At 43.3% G+C, this 17,670-nt stretch overlaps 2 protein-coding genes across 2 annotated transcripts in view; both read right to left on the bottom strand.

Annotated features, from left to right (window-relative positions):
- Positions 1-294: 294 nt before the first annotated feature.
- On the bottom strand, positions 295-1,840 carry LOC105931827 (cytokine-like protein 1). The gene is made up of 4 exons (XM_012870691.3): positions 1,600-1,840; positions 1,468-1,512; positions 1,066-1,212; positions 295-963 (listed from the first exon to the last, which is right to left on the bottom strand). Exons 1-4 carry the CDS (start codon positions 1,744-1,746, stop codon positions 862-864), a joined length of 441 nt encoding a protein of 146 aa, XP_012726145.2. The 5' UTR covers positions 1,747-1,840; the 3' UTR covers positions 295-861.
- Positions 1,841-3,554: 1,714 nt separating this feature from the next.
- Positions 3,555-17,670, bottom strand: part of LOC105931846 (limbin) — a 19,019-nt gene continuing 4,903 nt past the window's right edge. The window contains exons 9-23 of the mRNA XM_012870719.3: positions 16,092-16,231; positions 15,660-15,984; positions 15,339-15,578; positions 14,603-14,778; positions 12,723-12,882; positions 12,405-12,581; positions 11,978-12,288; positions 11,533-11,713; positions 10,024-10,173; positions 9,669-9,896; positions 9,344-9,573; positions 7,706-7,793; positions 7,427-7,602; positions 4,326-4,427; positions 3,555-4,118 (exon numbers count right to left, since the gene is read on the bottom strand). Coding sequence (XP_012726173.2) covers positions 3,737-4,118; positions 4,326-4,427; positions 7,427-7,602; positions 7,706-7,793; positions 9,344-9,573; positions 9,669-9,896; positions 10,024-10,173; positions 11,533-11,713; positions 11,978-12,288; positions 12,405-12,581; positions 12,723-12,882; positions 14,603-14,778; positions 15,339-15,578; positions 15,660-15,984; positions 16,092-16,231 — 3,066 coding nt within the window. The 3' untranslated portion in view covers positions 3,555-3,736. The remainder of the gene's footprint in view (positions 4,119-4,325; positions 4,428-7,426; positions 7,603-7,705; positions 7,794-9,343; positions 9,574-9,668; positions 9,897-10,023; positions 10,174-11,532; positions 11,714-11,977; positions 12,289-12,404; positions 12,582-12,722; positions 12,883-14,602; positions 14,779-15,338; positions 15,579-15,659; positions 15,985-16,091; positions 16,232-17,670) is intronic.

Here is a 17,670-nt window from a genome sequence, read left to right as displayed (position 1 = left end):
AGTGTTGATTGATATATTTTTCGTTGTATTTTTTTCATTCAGAAAGGCCTATGAATGTTTTTTACCCTATCTTATTGATTTTAATTGAGTATGTTTTTAATTTCCTTTACCTTGTTTTTTATCTCCCTTTAACTCTGTAGCACTTTTATTGTTATACTTACTTTGAAACGATTTATCACGGTCTCCCTTTGTAACGTCACAAAAACCTGGCATTGTAATAGAGGTGTTTGCTTTAGGGATCCACTGAGTAAAGCGACGTAAAAGACAAAAATGACAGCAGAGATGAACCAACCGATAGGAAAAGAACATTTTTATTACTTTGAGGGAATAACATACTGATTGTTAGCATATAAAGTTAAGGGATGCTTTAAATTTCGGAGTCCTTATACCTCATATTCAAAACAAAGCAGCAAAAGCATCGGAACACCTTTGATACGAAGTTTACACAGTAACCTTCAGAAAGTTACAAACTGTACGAGAGAGAGAGAGAGCTGCATACCATACAAGCAGGACTTCAATATACCCAACGCGTACAAGCCTTCAGATGTTTACAGGACGCCGTGCCTGCAAACCTTTGATCCGCCCGGGTAAATAAGCAGCAGGCCAGGCGGCACATGCCAGCATATTGTCGTTCCGGTTTATTGTTTCAAGGTTTTCGTCGGCATGGCCGGCATTCAGCTAATTTCCTGTGGAAAGTTCTCCGCTGGCTTGCAGGAATGTGGCCACACGCGTCCGCTGACATGCAGGACATGAAACAGGCCTGTCCTCGGTGACATATACATGCTTTCACTGCTCTAACATTTGGATACTACGGATATCTGTGAATATATATATATATATAAAGTATGATTGTAGACTGTCTCATCTGTCCTCCTGCAACAACTGCAGCCTGTCTTCTCCTAGGTTTGGGCTGCTGCGTCCAGTGTCGATGGCCTCACAGTCGTCTGTGAAAAACACCAAGTCCTGCCAGCAGGAGAAGAATAAACAGGAAAAGAGTTGCATGTTTATAGGATGTCGAGTGGCTCCAGCTCAACAGTATGAAAAACCGTGCTGAGAGGCTCTCACTCGGTAGCAAATCCTGGTGATGATGGTGTACAGGTTCTGGACTTTGCGTTTCAGATGGACCATTCTGGGCTTCTCCCTGCAGCTTGGGCTGGGATGGTTCAGCACCACGTAGAGAAGGTCCCGCAGCTTGTTGGAGATGCATGCGTTCTAGAGAGACGACACTTTGCTCTTAAAACTGATTATGAGGGTGAGCTGGTGCTCCTCTCCGCTTCTCCACGGTTGATGCAAAACCAGAGCAGTTTGAGGAAATTTAGCCCTTATTCGATAATGAATTTCTGTTGAACTGAAACAACCAAATTATAATACAAAGACAAAAATAAAAAAACAAGTTTCCTCTCTGCAGGAGCTCCCCTTTACCCCTCCCCTGTTCCCCAGCACGCCTTAACATGGTTTCCAACTTACATGCACGTCAATGTGGATGACCGGTAGAACCTCCGCACACGCTTTCTACAAACCAGCCAACACGATAAGGGTTAGAAGACGTGAAGGTTTTGCATCTAGCACGAGCACTGCAACAGTGAGGGGGGTTCTTACGGTGCGGTGGAAGGTGTGGATCTTATCCAGCAGGGTCATGATTTCGCTGCTCAGGTTGAGCGCTCTGGAGTAGCAGGTCGGAGGAGCGCAGTCGCACAGAGGCACGGCGCTGAAGAAGCAGAGGAGAGCCGCCAGTCCCAGCCTCATGGCCGTCAGCTCCGAGGGGTCCAGCTGCTTGTGCAGGAGTCAACAACAAGTGGGCTGCAGAGAACTAATGGCTGCACCTTTAAGGATGGAGAGAGGCAGTCAAAGAAAAAAAAAAAAAAAAACAGAAGAATGAGGATGACGTGGACGAACTGGAGGGTTCAGTGGGGGGGAAAAAAAAGAAAACACTGAGGGACTGTTGGGAAGGAAATCACTGAAAAAATAGGATAATCTAGGTCTGGAAGAACAGATCCAATGTTTGTTTCCCTGATTGTTCTGGTTGGGGTAATCTAGACTATTAATACCCTACATGTGTTTCAGAATTGAAAACAAGACAGGCAAATTTCAGCTGGAAGCTTCTATTGCTGTAATAAAGTCATCTGAGTCAAATCCAGAGTTTTGGAGAACATTCAAACAATTCATTTTGGCACATGTGAGAGTATTTTATTGAACCAAAACCCAAAACATTAATATTTCCGTTAATCTACAGCATTCGCACCTCAACCATGCTGCTTTCTTCAGTGACGTGACACAGGAACACTCTGACTAAATCAGCCCAGACATCAGGAGCAGAATCAGGGCCCCCCCCCCCCACGAGTCCGGTTCACCCTTTAGGTGCAGCTTCCAGGTGCCTGAGGCTGCCACGTCCATCTGTTCATTGATGTGCTATCTATAGTGAGAAGTTTGTCAGAGGAGACCCCAAAATGCTGCATCAGTCCTAGAGTTTAAAAGGCCATTCTACCCAATACTAGATGTACACATCTGAGTTGGAAGAACGTAAATTATTTTGGCACCGAGCAAAAAGAAATGATCTAGATTGCTGTATCCAGCCATATTAATGGTAAGATGTTTGGGAAGAAAAGGTGTGAGAGCACAAGAGATTCCTTAGACTTAGACAACTTTATTTGTCATTTTGTATGCACAGAGTGCGTACAGAATGAAATTTCATTGCATACAGCTTGTAAATTGCAGTAAAATTGTATAAGGTGCAACAGTGATTTAAAAGTAAACAATTTAAATGTAGCCAATGCAGGAGAAAGTCACAGTGTACAGGTGAGTATTTAAAAAAAAAACATTTGTATGTATAGAATTTGATTGTGCAAAGGGCATTTGTGCAAGAATGCATTTAGAAACTAAGAGTTCGGCAGCACTTGTAATGCTAGATGGAGATGCAATGATGCAAAATGTGCAAATATGCGAATGTTGTGCAGAGTTTATGGGTTATAGTTCAGCAGCAGATCAACAGTCTGATGGCGACAGGGAAAAAGCTTTTGCAGAACCTGGTGGACCTGCAGCAGATGCTGCGAACCTCTTCCCAGAGGGCAGCAGGGAGAACAGTCCATGGTGGGGATGTGAGAGGTCCCTGATGATGTTACGGGCTCGGGACACGCAGAGATGAGATGAAGTGTCTTTTATGGAGGGAGAACACAGGCTCATCACCTCCATGCCACACAGATCACTGCAGCAATTCATGCCAGAGGCGTCTCTACCACGTATTGAGTGCAGGTACTGGACAAAATGTGGGCATACTTTTCAGTAGACCCACATTTCAAAATTAAAATGATTATTTTTTTATGCCATGTTCTTATGCTTTGTTTTGTTTTCTGAGAAACTGAATTTTGGTTTATAATCTGTGAGGCGTAATCATCAGCAAGAGAAACATCCGTCTGTTCATAATAAACATATATATACACAAGTTGCACTTTTTTAGAAAAATGCTGAAATAAATTGCCCACAGGATGATATTTTAATTCATCGAAATGTTGCTGAATCTGAAACATCTTAAGGAGAAAATACAAAGACACAAAATGTAAGAAGTCAGCTGCCTTTAATTGAAACAAAGCCAGATGTGACATGCATGGTGAAATGTACAAAAAAAATGTTGTTTTAGCTTCAGTAAAAACTATGAATTTGTCATTGCATATTTTTTATTTCATATTTACAACACAATAATAAAAACATTGTAAAAAAAAAAAGACATTGCATGCAAGTCTCAGGTTGCAGGAGCGACCGAACCTTTCTTCAAATTGAGAAAATTCCTCTTCTTCGTCCTTTTCGGGATAACCGCTGTGTTATTGGACTCGGGTGGATCCCGAAACACAAACAGGCGCTCGCTGGGGGCGGGGCCGCCCGGTGCACTGCAGGCGGAGGCTGAGGCCATGCTTCGCCCTGCAGGGCCGCGCACCGCCTCCTTCACAGCGTCCGCCGCGTCGCTCCGGAGCTGCTGGACAAGCGCGGCTGGCTTTGAAGCAGAACTCACGGAATCGTCCTGCTTTCCTCTGCCCTCGGCCAGCAACGGTCCGCCATCTCTTGGGAGCAGGACCTGGGACCTGGGGAGCAGTCTTTCCACCATGCTCCGCATCTTTTCCTGAAGCCTGAGAGATTTGGGAGACAAAAGGGGGCCGCTGTTAGCTGGGTGGGAGTACTGAGGTGCTTACCTCATGCATGCCCAGCCACAAACCTTCAGATTTAAGCCACATTTAGTTAATTATGTTGATGACTGATCCATAAATTAGTCCTGGTGGCAGCTTAACATCAGGCGCTTATTTGACTTGATGACCACAGAAACGTGCTGAACCCACCTCTCTCTTTCCACAACGGCGTTTGGCATATTTCTGATATTTTTCCGAGCCACAGCTTCCCTCAGTCTGACAGGAATGGCTCTGTTCTGCTCCCCGGCACATCTGCACAAAGAGCCACCATCATCATCATCATCATCATCATCATGGAGCAACTCGATGGCTGCAGATCAAAACCCTGTAACGTCATGCTTCTAGCTGTCTGACTGCTTTCCACAGAACCGTTTTCTCATTCGCAGACGGCTTCAGGGAGCCCTCGGCGAGACAGGGTCGAGGTTTCTCCTCAAGTTAAAACCTTCACGCTGCCAGAGGGAGGCGTGAGCTGCACGGCGCAAAACCCAACATCTGGTTTCTGCACAAATTCCCAACAGCACACAAACCAGCTGCGAGAGGAGCGTGCCTCGTCCGCGGCTCAGTGGACGACGGCGTCTAAGCGGCAGGTTTTCGGCCGCGAGGCACCGGCTGAATGCGCAATAAGTATTCATGCCCCCTAAAACGGCCACACATTTTGTCACGTTGCGACGCTCTTCTTTGAAGGCCTCAGAGGTTTGTTAGAGATCATTGGCGAACAACCACCATCACGGAGACCAGGGAGCGCAAGAGACAGCTCAGGGAGAAAGTTGTTTCTATGGCACCATCCGAAAAACAAGTTTCTTTAGGAAAACTAAAAAATGTAAAGAAAACAGCATTTAAAACAATACACAACAGTCAGGAACACTTAAGGAGCAGGGTTCTGCCCCCAAAGCAGCGTTCTTACTGAAAAACGTGGCCAGCTGGGTTTTTTTTTTTTCTCAGCTCATGTGGTCAGAAACAAATCCGTATGAGCTCGCGCGCACCTTTGGATGAGTCCGCTGCTTCGGGTTACTTAGCTATCCAATCTTCTAAAAGATCTTGCCTGTTGAAACACAACCGTCTCCAAGTAATGCGTTTAATTTAAACATGTTTGTACACAGCTTCACAGCAGGTCCTGGGCTAAGAAGAAAGGATAAAGGATCCTGCTTATTTCATTTGTCTCTATTCCTGATAGCCTGGAACGGTGTTCTCTGTCTCCCGCTGAGTTTGGATTACTTTCCTGACGAGGAATGCCTCCAGCACAACGTTGCCTAGGAATCCAGCAGAAAATATTGTTTCTTGGAAAACGCGCAGTAGTTTGTTTTCTCTTTTTTTAGGTCTTTTTACTGGTGTTTGTGTTCGGGGAAGGTAGCTTTTGTAGCCATTTGCTGATCTTTCTCAGAGCGAAAACGTGAGGAGCAGGGTTTAGCAGAGAATCTGATAGCTTCACTCTATGACTGGATATACGTGGGTGTATGTGTGTCATCTGACTCTGTACATTTATCCCACAGCAAAAAAAAAAAAAAAAAAAGGATTCGGACTAGCTCCCATGTCCCTGCTGAAGAAAGTCCTCCCCACAGCATACCGCTGCCTCCGCCGTGCTCAGTTCAGGGTGAAGTTCTCAAGCATACCTGTTTTTTGTTTTTTTTTGCGTGTAGGTCACAAAGTTCACTGTGTGGAGGCGCCTTCCTCCATGTCTGCTGTCGTTGCTACATGAACTGAAGAAGCCTAAATTGAGCCGTCCTCTGTGAGGTTTTCAAATTTATATTGTTTTATAACTTAATCCTGTTTTAAAAATCACCCCTGCTGTGTTTCTTGGTCTTCATTAGGTTGTCGTTTATCAGCCTCTGAGGAACTGATTTATACCGAGATCGCTAGGAAAATGACTTCTTGAGGCAACTGGCTGCCCTGGATTTTATTTATAGAAATCAGAGTAACATGGCGTGGAAACAAACCCTGCAACTTCACCCTCGTGCAACACTTTGTGGCGCTGTATCACATAAAATCACAATAAAAGACAACAAGAATGTGGAAAAGTTTAGGCCGTGAATATTTTTGCACCATAATATAATATACAGTATAATAAGTAAGTATGCACACTGGGTGAAATATGTATAATGAATATACATATATAATATAATGTTATTCAGCAAGGTTTTGAGATAAACCTGAGTTTTTTCATGATTGTTTGTTCTGTTCAGAAGATATTAAAATGTTAGAAAAAACAAAATAAGCAAAATATCCCAAGTGTTACTGAAGCAAAGTTGAGTATCATTATAGGGGTTAAATGGAAATCTGATTGCTTTTAGTAGAATTTGGTAAACTTGATTAATAATGTCACTACTTGTGTTTGCAGCACAAACATGTTCTTGTCTCTGAGTTACAAACTCAAGAACTCAGCGTATCAAGATTAAAGACGGCAGGTCCACATATTTTGTATTTTGTTCTTCTTCATTTCGTTTGGAGACATAAAAAAAAAAATCTGCCCGCTGAGTCTGATTTTTCTTTTTCAAACCTTTTGACAGATAACCTTTATCAGTGGGTTAAAAATCATCAACGCAGTCTCTAGAAACGGGTGTGGAGCCCTTTTCACTGTAGAGCAAACAAAAGCAAACACTTCTATCGAGTTTACAAAGGAGAAGAGTTTCATCAGCTGCTGATCACTTTCAAATTCATTTCAGGACGTCTGTTCCTTTTTCAATATGACCACTGATCAGGTTTGACATCTTCTTTCCAACCCTAATACAAGAAACCAAAAAAGGACGACAACGTTCTGATAGATATGTAACTCGGTTATGCTTTTAAGTGAAAACTTAAAAGTGAGAGTCAGATGTAAGCCTCTGAGTGTTGTTTGTATGGAGGCTAGGCCCGAGCGGTAAGACTACTTAAAAAAAACAACTGACTGTTGTGAAAGAAAAATAAATTTAAAAAGTTGAAAAAGTTGAAAGATTTGGAGTTTCTGTGTAAATGGACAGAAAGTTTCAGCTTTTGACACGCAAGACAGATTTGGTGTACAAAGATCGTTCTGAAGGGAGACGAGGGAGTTTAAAAGAAGTTAGGGGGAAAAACAAAGAATTCCTCTGGAGTTGACTAATCAGATCAGATTGCCAGAAAAGGTTTGAGAGAGGCTGAACCAGAGCGAGGCTGACTATAAATCAAACCTATTTTCATAACGTGACCCAATACAGTATGAGTAAATCACAAAAGAACGTGATCCAAACAAGATCCTCGGCCATCCTTGCCAGAAAATAAACCACAGGCTCTCTCCTTACCCGGAGCGCTCCTGCTCTGCAGGAGCTGAAGCAGGATGCTGTTTGCGGCTGAGAGCGTCACTGATGGAAAGGAGTTCACCTTCGGGCAGACTTGGGAGGAGGAGACGCAGAACCTCCAAGAGAACCTCATCAGAAACATGACTCTGCTTTACCAGCTGAGAGGCAAAGTCCAGGTCCTGCCAAGAACAGACTCTCTTTAAGCTCTTTTTTTTTTTTTTAACCCACAGCAACATATCCAGTGCTTATTTAATGTTAGAATTACAGGGAACGGAATCAGACCTGATCACAGCTTGAATAAAGTCTTTTGAGCTCCATTTGTTCTTTTAACTCTTCCTTGACTTGATTGCTGGAGGTAATCTCTTGAAACCTGAGGAGGAGAACGGTTTTATTAGCATCAATGCCTCAAACCTCTGTTGACCCTCAGTCTGTTTCATTAACAGGCTAGGCAGGTTTGTTTCTATGGCACCATCCGAAAAACAAGTTTCTTTAGGAAAACTAAAAAATGTAAAGAAAACAGGATTTAAAACAATACACAACAGTCAGGAACACTTAAAGGAGCAGCAAGCGAAATTTCATTATTTTAGATAGAAAGAACAAAAAAATAGTTTGGCGAAGAACTAAGGGTATCTTTTTAGATGGACTGTGGTTAAACGTAACACGGCATCTCTCTGTGTTTGCCAGGCACAAAATAGCGGCGCGCACGCCCATCTGATCAGAACGTTCTCTTGCATTTCCAGGATTAAAGAACTAATGTCTCAGGAGGATCTGGAAAAACTAATCCATGCGCTTATTTTTAGTGGAATTGATTACTGCAAAGGTGTTTTCACAGGTCTGCCTAAAAAGTGGATCAGACAGCTGCAGCTGATCCAGAACGCTGCTGCCCGCGTCCTCACTAAGACTAAGAAAGTAGAGCACATCACCCCAGTTCTAAAGTCCTTACACTGGCTCCCTGTATCTCAGAGAATAGAGTTTAAAATACTTCTGTTAGTCTATAAATCCCTGAATGGCTTAGCACCTAAATACATCACAGACTTGTTATCAGTGTATCAACTTTCCAGACCACTAAGGTCTTCTGGCTACAGCCTGCTCTGCATACCTAGAACCAGAACTAAACAAGGAGAAGCAGCATTTAGTTTCTATGCTCCACTTATCTGGAACAAACTTCCAGAAAACTGTAAAAGTGCAGAAAGCCTGAGTTCCTTTAAATCAAGATTAAAAACACATTTGTTTAGGATTGCCTTTGACTGTTCTAGTTAAACAGTTCTACTGAAACATTATTAGTTGAACTTTGTAGTCCAACTGTCTTTAATGTTTGCTTTTAGTTTCTATTCTCCCATGTTTTTTTTTAGGACTGTTGTCATTAATTGTCATTCGGTAAATTATGACACTATTAAAGCAAAGTTGACATTGTTTAAAATGTCTTTGCAATGACAACTTGACATTAACAGAGACAAGGTTAAGTTTAGGGCTTGATTTGGGATTAGGTTAAATTAAGGGCTTGTCATAACAAAGACATTTTAAACAATGTCAACTCGGTCCTGGGCGAACCACCCAGAGACTGGCCACATGGTGACAACCATCAACAAATTCATGGTAAGTCATGTCGTAATACTTCACAATCTGAGCAGGGATACGAAGCCTTGAGGAACGCCACATCTGACTTATGCTCCTTCAGAATAAAACTGTCAAAGTTGTCCAAGTAAGATTTAAACCAATTAAGTGTTATCGATAAATCTTGTCCCCTTTTTAAATCCACCCATCAGTATGTTACCATCGACTGTGTCAAACACAGCTCTGAGATTTAATGCAGACGTTTCTTCCTTTTAGTGCTGTTTTCTACAGCACTTTTTAAATCAGGCATTCAGACGAATGATCTGAGTGAAGAAAAAATATTTAGAAGCTGGCTAGATGGCTCACCTTTCCAAGGTCAAGGCCATAACCTGCTCACACTTGTGAAGCGCCTCCTGGAGGATGGACATCATGGTGCAATCCGGCTGGAGCTCAAACACATCCTCTTCTTCATTGGCCTCCTCTTCCTCGAAGCCTTCTCTCTGGGATTCATGTGCCTCTACTCCAAGCTGAAACATCTGTAGCCTGTCCACTTCTGTCCTCTCAGAGTGAAGCTGGTGTTCTGCTTCTTCTCGGCTCTTTTGCAAGAAGAGTTTAATTTAAATCCAACCCTTCAGTTTAAATGGTAATGCGATCAACACAATAGATTATTCTCGGGACAAGAACCACCTACCAAGCAGTGGCTGTCTATAGTCTGAGCCATATCCTGTAGTTCTGAGGTATTTCCCTCCCTGAGCTCTTGAATGAGCAGGCTCTGCAGGGTGACCATGGCCTTGGATGTCTCAAACACTTTGGTCCACCTCTCAGCCTTCTGAAAGATGATTGTAGCCATCTGCATTGCCAGGTTATCTGCCTGACAGAGCAGATAGTCTTTCCTCTCCCTCTGCATCTCCTCTTTCACCTGCCAAAAAAAAACATAAAAGTGGATTTCATGGACTGGTTTGATGAAGAGCACCTCAGAAAAATAGGACTGGAATTGAACTAAATGTAAAGTACTTGGAAAAGAATCAAAAAGAAGACAGCCATACCGTATTTATAACATCGCTCTCCATCTCCTTCTCCTTCTCTTTCTCAAACAGCTGAATCCTGTCCTGGAGCCTCTTTTGGAAGCACACCAACACAGACGTGTCCGTTTTCTTTCTGGCCTTAGTGGGTTTTCTCTTGGATTGCATATTTGCCTGAGAAAAAAAACGAAAAGAAAAAAACCCACTAAATCCGCAAGTATTGTTGGGAAATTGCTCCATGCGGAGGGATTCGATGTGGTTAGAAATTAAACCCCCCCGTGAAGTCGTGTATAATTTCTTAACCACAACATTCGTTCATCCAGCGGTGCTAGGTCTGACAGCGTTCTGCCCCCAAAGTGCACCCCTACGCATTTTCCATTAATTCAAAACATTCTACGGCAGAACCTCCTCCTAATGCACTCTGGATGATATGCTTCAATGGGACGGGTCAAAGATTTTATCATTGACTTTAGAAGTAACGATGAAAAAAAGTGTATATATATCCAAATCTTTATGTGAGAAAAAGTGCATCATTAAGGTGCACATTATAGTTTCTGCACCTGTTCTGTTGCTGCGATGCCCATGGGAACCTCGCTCTGATTTCTCAACATTATAACTAGAATTCTATATTTATTTAACTTTATATTACGGAGAAATGACGGCTGTGCAAGACTCCGTTTTATTTGCATAATTTGGTGCAGGACCAAAGTTTTGAGATTATCTCTCTGAATTTGACCTCATTTTGCTGCATAAACCAGGGGTGTCCAAACATTTTCATCACGTGGGCAAAAACTGTCGAGGTAAAAGTACTTGAGGGACATAAAAAATATTATTTTTTTTACTTGCTACACAAAATATGAGCATACAAAATTTCAAAACTTAAAAATAGTTTTGCATGTTTGCCTTATTAAAAGATGGCCTTCAAGTTTGCAAATTCCTTTTGGTTTAATTGAAAAGAAAAAGAGAAACTTTAGTCTATTCTCAGCAATAAGAACAGGATTTGGGCCAGTCTTTCTTCAGAATGCTTGCTGTATTTAGCCAATTTTAAAAATACATTAATTAAAAGCAGATTTTGGATGAACCAAAGTCTGTATTTGAGTAAAAGTCTTTGGAGAGATGTGGTCCTAATTAGTGACTTTAAAGAGCATGCAAAACGGGCAAGTATTTTGTGTTGTACCAAACATTTTCAATCACTGGTCTGTCATAATTTTTGCCTTAATTAAAAATAAAAAGCCTCCATCTGCATAAACCACCTGAGCTGGTGAGCCAAATCCTTCTTGAATTGGAATAAAAAAAATCAGTCCAGTAGCCGCAAATGGCCGATCGGATGTCTGTAGCGTTTACGTCGAATACATGCCCTCACACAAATTCAACACAGTCCTGTCAAAAACATCTTCTTAGTCAAGAAAACAAGTTGGCTCTGTGTTTACCGTAAGAGATTTCCATCACATACTCTACGTCAGCCACTTGGTTGGAAAATCCTGAATCGAGAGCTTGACTCAAAAACCTCGTAATGCCTGATTAACTATTCACCTCTTCAATCTCCTCTTGACTTTTTGCTCTCCATGCGGCCAAAGCAGCGTGGAGCTTCGTTCTGGAGACAGCGTGAGGAAGCACCAGACAGCAGTCTAGTACGGACAGACTCTTCTGAAACTCTAGCTTCATCCTCAGCCTGTCGTCCTCAGACAGCGTCAGCTGAGAGCAGCACAGACACCTAAGACGTCGTGGAAAAAGGAGAATTAACAGGCAAACACCTAAATGATGATAAAGATTGTTGATCTCTTTACTTGTAATTTCAGACAGTCAGTCATCTAGCTTCTACAATTTAACCATTTATTGGGGAATTTCTCAACATCTATTGTGCAAAATAATTTAAGGATTCAAATATTACTATGATAGAAGATCTATCATAATAAATATTTATCTTTACCTTTTCTGAATGCGATTACCAAAGATCAAATGTTCCTGCACCACTGACCTGAAGAAATCTCTACAGTGAGCCCGGAGTTCCTTCTGCTCCTGCAGCTCTTGCTCCATGGCTTCCTGCAGAGACTCCCTGGTGCAGCTGAGGGTGCGCAGTGCTGCCTTGCCTTCCTGATGAAGCCTTTCCTGGCCCAGCAGCAGAGCGCCGGCCCCTTTCCCTGCAGCCTTCCCAGAACCCACCTCTGGTTCCACCTGCAGCGTGGGGTGTTTAGCACCTGGCGGCAGGAGCGCCAGCACGGCCTGTGCCGCAGAGGGCTGGACGGCTTTCACGTCGGCCATCGCACCCTGGATGCCTCGCATTGTCACCTACAGAGAAAGCAGGAGGTCAGCAAATAACTGAAACACTCTAAGCTCTATTTTCTGTTCCACCTTCTCAGCTCGCTGCCCTAATTAGATCACAGCGTCTCCTGTCAGAGCGGCACCTTGCGGATGTCGGCGGCGGCCTCCTCGTCCAGATTGTTGATGAGCTCGGCGAGCTCCAGGCTGTGAGCTGTCAGTAAGTTCTGCCAACAGCGCAGATGGTGTGCTACATCTATCTTCTCTTCCAGACTTTTGGTAATGCTGGATAAATCCCTCTGTCTCTGCTTGTGGACCCTGAGCTGGAGAAGAAGAAAACTTGAGAGATCACTAATAATGCAATGTTACTTTGGAAATACGTTTTTCACAGCAGGTTTTCCTGTCTCGGTCCAAATGAACGGACTGAATAAAACGAATGCATTTCATGTATTTAATCTCCTCACCATGTCTGAGATGAGCTGCCTCCTCTTGTTGATCAGGCCGCAGCGCATGGCTCTCTTCTCTTGGTTCAGTGTCTCATCCAGCCTCTGTCTCACCATAACCAGCTCCTTCTGGGCCTTTTCTTGCAGCTGGTCCAGCTGCTCTGCAGGGACAATGCTCCCCCTGGTGGTCAATACAGGCAAACCAAAACCAGTCCAGATAATAAACCTTTTTATGTGTTTTTAAACAAACTGGGTATGCTTCAGGAGAGTTTTTTTTTCATATAAATACTTTTCTTTCTAACCACATCTAATGGCGAAAGCCTAAGCGATTTCAAAAATGTAATAATAAGATTTTTCCAATTCCTCTGGGAGTGAATCACTTAAGTACTGTAGTTACTTTCTCTTCTCATGCCTCTAGAGATCTGTTGTCAGAGACGTTTAATGCGACTTCCCACACAGCCTCCGAAGGGAGCACAGGAGCTACCTGCTCTGGTAGCTGCTGGGGTCGGATCTCATTGCTCAGCAGGCTACAGATGCAGGCACTGCTGCTTCGCTGCTGAAACATTGGCTAATATTTTTTCCTGATGACAGATATTGGCCTGATTTATCAGCCAGCTGATAATTTAATTTCGACCATCCATTTATGAAAAGAAAAAGCTCAATAAATGTGTAAATGGTCATAGTTTAAGGAAAGATTTGGAGATGCTGATTACAAATTTTAAAAGTTTCAGTATGGTCGATGGTTTCCCAAATTATTTGTCGTAGATCTTTTAAAGGGACAGTGTGTAACTAATTTGACTTTTAATTAGCAAAAATCAAGTATTGCTTTTATAAATGCATAGTCTGGCAAAGGCTGATAACATCAAAAGAGGACAAACTTGTCAGCCTTATGCATTTTCCCTATGTGTCTCCTATATGAAGATGTGTTGTTGGTGGAGGAGGAGTAGAAAACAAGCAAAGATGGCCGTAGATCATTTTATTTGCCGTTTTCTGTTGAAATGGAGGACTATCCATACTCTTTGCCCAGGGAGAGGGAAGAGAGTAGCCAAGAAAAGGGAAAGAAGTAATAATGGAGAGAAATGAGAGTCTATATCAGTGCAGCTATTATTACCAGGTGGAGATAATTCTTTAGGGAGCGGGGATTTAAAACAGGTGCCGAGGTTGGACATCATGTAAGTTAATTCAATTTAACAGTGAAGTTTACTTTGGTGTTTTGTTAAAAACTGGGCAGTGAAGTCCAGCAACTGTTCTGTCCTCTTGGTAGAGACGGCTAGTTTGTTCGTCTTCGTCACCCTCTCAGGAAATATGTGTGTACGCGGAGGGGTGAAGTGATATTTCAGCCGGTTCACGGTGTCTGTAGCGCAGCACCGTGAGCGGGTTTCTTTATAACTCACATGGGTTCTTTCAGTGTAATGGTAATTGGCTTGTACTTGTATAGCGCTTTTTAACTAGTCTGACGCCCCCAAAGCGCTTTACACTACAATCAGTCATTCACCCATTCACACCCTGTTGGTGGTGAGCTATGTTAGTAGCTACAGCCGCCCTGGGGCAGACTGACAGAGACAAGGTTGCCATACACCATGTACTCAGATGTTCTCCCATAGTCCCAAAAGCAGCAATTAATTGGTCTCTCTAAATTGCCAGTCACTATGTGTGCGTGTGTGCATGATTGTTTCTTCAAAATTATAGTCTAGTGGGAGCCTTTAGTGTAAAAATTATCATGTTCACCCAAATGTTATGTTCTCAACATTGTCAATTTGAGAAGTATCTGAATGCTGCACTGAGTCAGCATGCTCAATTGAATTTTATTTATATGGTGCCAATTCACAACACACGTCATCTCAAGGCACTTTGCGTACTGACGTTAGCAGGGTGAGGGAGAAACGGGCTGCAGCACCAACCTCCTGACGTGGGAGAACCAGCTGTCCAGGCTACCCGAGGTGCTGGAGAAGGTGTCGGAGATCAGGCCGTTGAGACTGTGGAGGCTGTGCACCAGGAACCGCCTCTGGGCGCTGCGTTCAGCCAGGACATACCGCTGGTTGGCAACAACTGCATCCAGCACTTCCTCCAGCTCATCCTGGTCAGAAAATGACATAATGTCAAAAAAAAAATTACAAACTGTGATGTCAGATTTTTTTTTTATTTATCAAGAAAAATAGGAAAGTTATAACAAATGTAGAATTTGCAGACCACAATTCATCCATTCTTTCTTATCCAGAACGCTTTTAAGGATTCAGAGGTCTGAACTTGTCGTGCACTTTTAGGATGTGCAGAACAGGTTCTGATGTGGTCCAAGAAGAACTTATAAACAAAATGTGGACAGAACTGGTTCTAAGCAATTTGCTGTATTATAAAAATATATTTTTTAACAAAGGAACTATTTTCTGAAGGCGTTTTATCCAAGGCCATGAGCCATTTTATTCCTTGTAGACTTTTATGCACGCTTTCTATCTCCTGTGTTTGCGTCAAATTTTTTTTTAATTGTCTGAGCCAGAATAAAAAGAAAATGAGAAAACCGGTTAATGTTTTAAAAACAGGATTTGAAGTCAACTGTTGGATTGCAAATTAACAAAATACAACAACAGCAGGACTTAAGCATAACTTGAGAAACTTCAACCACTTGTAGGACATCTTCACCTGACAAGTGAAGTACTCGTGTTGAAGCCTCCTTGCTGTGCTCTTCTCCAACTCGCCCATCCTTGTGGCCTCCTCCAGCTCTTCTGAGAAGATCTTGTGCAGCTCCACCCGCCGCCACTCGACGAGCTCTCTCTGGACCTTCGCTGAAGCGTCTTCGTGTCGGACCAAGAGGACGCGCCGCAGGTGACTCTGGCTCAGCTTGTGCAGCTTCTCCAGGAGGATGCTGCATTGGAGGAGCTCCTGGCCGTATCACAGATATAATGTCTGCACACTGGGTGACTTTAAAGCACGTTTTCCCCCCACTGGGCCCATTCTCACTACCTGCTGGTCCGCGTGCTGACAGAGCCGCTCGGCCCGGGCCTTCTCGGCCGCTTGTGTGCGATGCTCTGCTTCCATTTCTTCATGCGTTTCCAGGTTGCACTGAGCAGCCAGAGCAGCCATGCGAGCCCCTCGTTCCTCCTTCAGGCGCCCCTCCATGCCTAGCAGCTGCCCCTGGACCACGCTGAGCAGCCTCTGCTGCGCCTGGGCGCCGACCTGGCCCCGGGATCGCAGGCCGCCGAGCAAGCAGAACATCACGTCTTTGTAAATCTGAACCCGGGTGGCTTCCAGGTTACTGGAGGCTTGTAGCAGTGAGGACATTTCAAGGCTTCACAAACAAAGACAGAAAAAGCAAAACAGATTGGGACTTTTTTTTTTTTTTTGCTGGGGGGGCAAGGGGAATGGTGGTTTTTAATAGAAGGTTAGTTTACTGACTTCTCCAAAGCCTGGAACATGTTCTGTGGATCATCCAGCACCATGAGGTCCACCATCTTATCCTCAAATGCAGCTTCATCCTTGATTGTCTCAGTCATGCTGGAGTCCGCATACTCAGGGTCCAAGTCGCATCGGATCCTCTAAAGCCAGAAATGAAGAATGCAGAGCAGACCCTAAACATCACACCTTCACAGAAAAAGACAACGTGTACAGAATGGCGCTGCACGTCTTTTAACAGGCACAGGAAAGTTTGACTGCATCTCCCCTATCATAGCCTCTCTGCACTGGTTGCCTGTACGTTATAGGATTCATTTTAAAATCTGTTTATTTGCTTTTAAAGCTCTAAGAGGCCTTGTCCGCCCTATCTATCCATGCTGCTACGTCCCTACACATCCACCCGTTCCCCCAGGTCCACTGATCAGCTGCTTCTGAGTCTGCCCAAGACAAAGTGCAAGCTTAGAGGAAACTGTGCTTTTGCTGCAGCAGCTCCCAAGTTGTGGAATGACCTTCCTTTGGTCATCAGACAGGCTTTTAAATCCACTTTTCACGTTCTGCTTTTAAATCCTGTCTCAAAACCCGTCTGTCCTCCTTGGCACAATCTGAGATGTTGACTTTTAAATTTGTTGAATTTGTTTTACTTCTAATTGTGTAGACTAATTTGTTTCATTTTATTTTGTCTTAGTGATTCTATGTTTGTGTACAGGGCTGTTTTATTTGTTCAGGTCTTATCGATTTTATTATTGGTTTAATGCTAACATATGACTGCTGTTTATTTACTCCGTGTACAGCACTTTGGTCCAGTGGGTGTTTAAAGTGCTCTATAAATAAAGCTGGTATATGGCGTGTGTATCTGAAAAATACATTAAAAATAATACATACTTACAGTTGAAACACAATACTTTTATGGACCGTATAAAAAGACACAAAACCACCCAACATTAAATCAAACACATTTTTCTCCAGTTTTAGGTGAGTTAGGATAAATGATTTATATTTGCTAAAGGCCAGAATAATGACACACATTTTTACAGCATTTGTTGTAAATTAAATTTTTCTAGGTTTGAAAACCAAACAGCTTGGCGATGATGATGATGCCATGACTTTATAAGCTTCCGTTTTAATGCGTTTCCTTAACCTGACAACAGCCAGACGCATGTCGCTCCGCCTAGCTTCACTCACATACATCTGGGACACCGCCATAGGAATTGCCTTTACTGAAGACTGGGCCTTATCAAAACTCCTTGCATATGATTGGATAAGCCACTTGTCTGTCATCTTTATCAACGTGCTATTTCAACCACTCACACCGAAGCTAACCCGTGACGCTGATGAGACCGACGCAGGAAAAAAAAAAGAAAGAGGGGGAAGACAGGCGGCAAAGCGCCGCGGGTCGGAGTCGATCCCGGGCCGACCGCGTTGAGGACTAAAGGCCTCCCAATATGGTTCGAGCTAACCGCTCCGGGGCGCGTCCGCGTTGCCAAATCCGGTCGGGAGAAGGGCAAAAACATGGTTTCCACCAACAAAAGCCTTCAGAGGCGTTCTCTGATGTTCTTTTAATGAAACAATATCAGATAGATTG

This window comes from Fundulus heteroclitus, chromosome 20 (genome assembly GCF_011125445.2).
Source record: "Fundulus heteroclitus isolate FHET01 chromosome 20, MU-UCD_Fhet_4.1, whole genome shotgun sequence".
NCBI classification, from domain to species: Eukaryota; Metazoa; Chordata; class Actinopteri; order Cyprinodontiformes; family Fundulidae; genus Fundulus; species Fundulus heteroclitus.
Note: the sequence above shows the minus strand (reverse complement) of the source record. Positions and strands in the feature narration are given on the sequence as shown.